Source organism: Carex rostrata, chromosome 12, assembly GCF_964058835.1.
Source record: "Carex rostrata chromosome 12, lpCarRost1.2, whole genome shotgun sequence".
Taxonomy (NCBI): domain Eukaryota; kingdom Viridiplantae; phylum Streptophyta; class Magnoliopsida; order Poales; family Cyperaceae; genus Carex; species Carex rostrata.
This window is the reverse complement of record NC_135929.1, coordinates 2131364-2136009: the sequence shown is the minus strand read 5'-3', so window position 1 is coordinate 2136009 and position 4646 is coordinate 2131364. Positions and strand designations below refer to the sequence as shown.

The following is a 4646-nucleotide window of genomic DNA, read 5'->3' as shown; positions in this document are numbered from 1 at the left end:
TTTTTCAATAATAGCTTGTCTTTCTTTAACAAGATAATCTATATAACCAATAGAAAAAACTCTCTACTCTCTACTGCAATAGAATATACTTCTTTCTATCGCAGTAGATAATTCGAATTTGATCATTCGTTTTACTTAAGACTTAGGATTCTCTTTTTTTTAATCCCTTTCTTTTATTTCTTTAATGATTGAATTGATAAGAATTTCCAATTCAAGTTTGAGTCAAATTAATCATTTTGACTAACTGTTTTTACGTAGATAATAAGTAAAAAAGCAGTAGGAACTAGAATGATACAGACAGAAACACTTTCACCAAGTTAAATGTTCAAAGGGGACATCAACCAACGTAGGATGATATTGAGAAAGTAAAGCAAAATAAATTTATTGAATAAGCAAACTAAATTTATTGAACAGACACCAGTTGAGGACAACAAAATAGAAAATTCCAGCCAGGTGAACAGAACCCCCAAGAAAGAGTAAGAAGCACATACAGCAATATATAGTATTCAAATAAAAAATACCAAAGAAAGCATCACAAAATAATAAATAAATAAATAAGTAAAAAAAAAGGGTTATCATTACTTATGGTCTGGTTCATAGCAGTACTTGGAATATACTGGGAGACTACCAAACATCACAAATAAGGAGAAAAAACAAGGGGTTCCTTGTAAGTTTGCCATTTCAATTATGACAGGTCATCCGCTTGGTACCAGCATCTCGAATTGGCACCATCTTCACAATTTTAAAACCTGAACTTATCTACATGTTTACCAGTAATCCTCCTATCTCATACCAGTTGTGTTACATGTACCAGTCCCTTCTTGCTCCAGCTGAAATATTATAGGCCAGTTCGTTAGTTGCTTTGTACCTCTTATGATTTGATGTGAGGGTGAAAAGACAAAATAATTGGAGCTATATAGTGACTTCAACATGAAAGATTAATCTGTCAAATACTTTGGTTGCAACAAGGTATGCTATTTTCCATCTAACTATAGATAGTATAACGGAAATACAAATTATTATGAAGCGAAACTTTCCAAGTTTGCAACTGTCAGAGAAGCTCCTGATAACATGTCTATGTATAGTAAAACAGAAGTAGATACTACATATGGCCTACAGCAAAAGAAAGATGTAACATGTGGAAACATATTTAAATAGAATTCAGATGGTTTGGTAATTTTACATACCCCTGTCTGGCCTTGGTTATCTGCAACAAAAGAAGAGCTTTTCATTGATTCATCGAGGTATGACTTCAGAAGAGGTACTGGTGGATACTTATCTTGGAGTCCAGCTTCATATGCAAAATTTACCGCATCAAGCTGCTGACCCTTAGCAATGAGCTCCTCAATTATATCTAGAAATCAATTATGGTTCTCAGATTAATTCATCTTAAATAAGCATATCAATTCGAACCCTGTTTAAAACTTGCAAGAAAAGATAATGCTACTTCAAGTTCTTTGACTATACCCAGAAGAAGGCTTCTAAATATAGCAAGTTACCCAGAATGACCCTGACACCGCTGAAACCAAAGCCTATGCCCATCGCAACCCTAACCCTAATATCCAAAAAGGGGTGAAATTGAGGGGAGCACCCAACAGCAACCACAAGTGCGACGCGTGTCGGCAGGAAAGAGACGACGATCCCTTCGCCACTGTCCAGGTCGTCTCACAACTCCATCCTTTCGACAACGATCCTTCTTCTCCTTCTCTCTCCATCTCTCTCTCTCTATATCTAGAGTCGCAGTCCTTCTTTCCTTTCTCTCTCTATTTCTAGGGTTTTTTTCTTTTTTGGAAGAAGGGATCGGGAAGGGAGGGGTGGGATCGGGGGAATGCGTATCCTCTGAGATATCTCAACTTTTGCGTGACTGACGTGTCCGGTGCCTATTCGGGGGTGATGTAGGGGGTCAGTATTATCTGTGCTTCGAGATTCGTGCAGAACGTAGTTAAACGGTTGGGATTTTCCATAAAGTCACGCAAAGTTTGAGATATCTCAGAGGATATGAATTCGGATCGGGGAGGGAGGCGCACCCAGCGAAAGTTTTTTACAGATCTTAGAATCGAAATGGTGCGCAGTAAGTATGGCATTACGTGTAGCGGGTAAATATTTAACTAAATATAGACTTCTACACATAAGAAAAAAAATTTAATAAAAAGAAGATAAGTTATGTGATTGAAGGGCTGATATTCAATCCGAAAATTCAACTTTTAATCCAAATCCTGCAAGGATCTAGACATTAAAGTCCTTAATAAGGAGGAGAGATTAAAAAAAAAAATTTAATTTTTTATTTATTTTTAAGTACAATTCAATATGAAGACCATGTTGAGCAGTTCGGATTAACGGTTAGGACTTTGAAAATGAAAATAAGAATGTGGGACATGAATACATGATCAAAAATACGAAAACAATAAGACATTTTAACCCTAATTAATAAAAAATATCTATGAAATTAGGCATCTTCAATTTTAAAAGGATCATAACAATAAGTCAATAGCAACATCCATTAGTCTTCGTTTTAGTTAGAACTTCTTAATTTACGTAAGCGTCAGATAGTGATGCTAATATAAATTGAAGTTTACATTCACAATTAATCATAAGCACCTCCAACATATCACATTTTCGCATTTGCATCTATGGAAATTGGACCATTCGAATTTCCTGAGCTGATTGTACCAAAAATGAAAAGGCATTTCCTGGGCTGAGAGAACCGTCCGATTTAAATCAAACGCTACAGGCCTAAATATATCCAACTAGTTATGGCCTAATATTTTGAACAAAGAATAAATTTATAGCCCAATTTGGGTGTAGGTTTTAAAATATGCGCAAATCCGAGCGTACAATTTGGATTCATATTTCTGATGTTTTCGAGGGTGTAAATGAAATTAGCAGATCAGCGAGTCCAGTCTCTCTACTGAAAACTGGAGAAGAACAAGATACAGATATACTAGGGTTTTAACCTTCATTTTGCGCAAAATGTCGTCGAAAACCCTAGCTCGAGCTGGATCTTCTCTAATCAATCGCCTTTTTCTCTCTAATGGCAGTTCAATTCCACTTCGCCTTCATCAGATCGGTTCTACATCTCCCTTTCAGTCTTTTCTCCCCAGTTTACCGATCCATGAGTCTCCTCGAAATGAAGATTTGAGGAGAATTGACGAGGAAACAATAAAGCGATTGCTTTCTCCATCGGAGATTTCCTTCCCTTGTGGCCTACCTTCTCTTCGGTTCTTCATAGGAGAAGGTTATTTATTTTTTCATTTTTATCATCCGAACCGATTTCTTACCGGGTTCTCTGCTCCATTGAATAGAGCTATGTTGCATTTAATAGCCACTTTGTTTATAATGAATCCGGGCAGTAATGCCTCAATTGAACCCTGGCTCAGTTGTTAGAAAAGGTTGAGGCAAAAAAAAGGGGATACAAGGTAAACTCTTACCTGATCATAGAAAACCCATCTTTTGAGATTTGTAGGCAGTGTTTTTAAGTTTGGTTGTCTATTCAATAACAAAAATGAATATGATCTCTGGACATACTGATTTCCATTTTCCCTGGGTTTGTAATTGAAAGTTCTTTACTTGTTAGTTATCCTTGTTTGCGAATTAATTAAAAGGATATCCTCACATCATAAGTAACTCTACAAGTGAATATATAACATATGCATCAGAGGGGTTGTCTAATTTATGTTGTTATATTATACAGAGAATGATGCACTGTCTAACGAGCCAATGCTGTTTCATACCAAGAGAACTTACCAACCTAGTACCCTCAAGCGCAAGAGGACTCATGGTTTCCTTACAAGGTCTCTCTTTCTTGTTCTAAACTTTTCAAATGACTGCCATTAATTTAAGATTACAATTGCTCTTGTTAATTTGCTAGATATGTAAACATCACCCAGCACTTCTTATTTATTTAGACAAGCATATTCTGGAGTAATGATCACAATTCCATAAAATCAAGGGTATCTCAAGCAAAAATGACTAAATTGTCCGTTGTGGGTTCCATATAGTCAACGCTTATCTTCTCATTAGTACCCAACATGAATGGTTATTTTAAAGAATAATATTTTCATATAATTCTGCAACCCAAAATAAAAATCTTTACAATCGGACTTCTTGAAATGCAAGATTTGTGAATTGCACTAAGGGCAAGTTACCTGTTTGTAAGAAAATCTTTACAATCTCGCTATTCTGGTGTTGGCTATCATTTGCAAATATCTCAAAAAGTTTGTGTTAGTTACACGCATGGTGTAATATCGTTCCAAATTTTGTTATATATATATATTTTTTTTTTTCCTTTTTTTAAGTCATATGTGTAAGTAGAAAGACCTTTAGCTTTTGAAGTCTTAACAGTATTCATAAATTACATTTTGTTTTATTTCCTGGCAGGAAAGCAACTACAGGAGGAAGGAAGGTAATTGCTCGAAGGGTTGCAAAAGGCCGGCATCGAATTGCTGTTTAGCTCCATGTTGTCCTTTGTCAGGTTTATGTTTTCTTTTAATGAGGGTTAGTGTCGTTGGTCTTGGCAGAGAATAATTGTGTTGTCTTTTCCTTTATTTTTCCAAATTGCTGAAGCTCGTGTAAAATCATTGTGGATTTACTTGTACAAGTTGTCTTTGGTTGCACCTTTCTTTTTCAGGTTGCATATTATGATTCTA

The 4646-nt window shown here is 35.6% G+C and overlaps 1 protein-coding gene across 1 annotated transcript; it reads left to right on the top strand.

Moving 5' to 3' along the window:
* The first annotated feature begins 2871 nt into the window (after nt 1–2871).
* Nucleotides 2872–4646, top strand: LOC144563694 (Ribosomal protein L34). Its single transcript, XM_078313180.1, has 3 exons — nt 2872–3235; nt 3692–3791; nt 4378–4646. The coding sequence occupies exons 1-3, from the start codon at nt 2971–2973 to the stop codon at nt 4448–4450; spliced, it is 438 nt and encodes a 145-aa protein (XP_078169306.1). The 5' UTR covers nt 2872–2970; the 3' UTR covers nt 4451–4646.

Bases quoted from the DNA above. Each gene is read 5' to 3' on its own strand.
- LOC144563694 (XM_078313180.1), top strand. From the start codon at position 2,971: ATGTCGTCGAAAACCCTAGCTCGAGCTGGATCTTCTCTAATCAATCGC. The intron at 3,236-3,691 runs GTTATTTATTTT...TATATTATACAG, and splicing joins TCGGTTCTTCATAGGAGAAG to AGAATGATGCACTGTCTAAC. The intron at 3,792-4,377 runs GTCTCTCTTTCT...ATTTCCTGGCAG, and splicing joins ACTCATGGTTTCCTTACAAG to GAAAGCAACTACAGGAGGAA.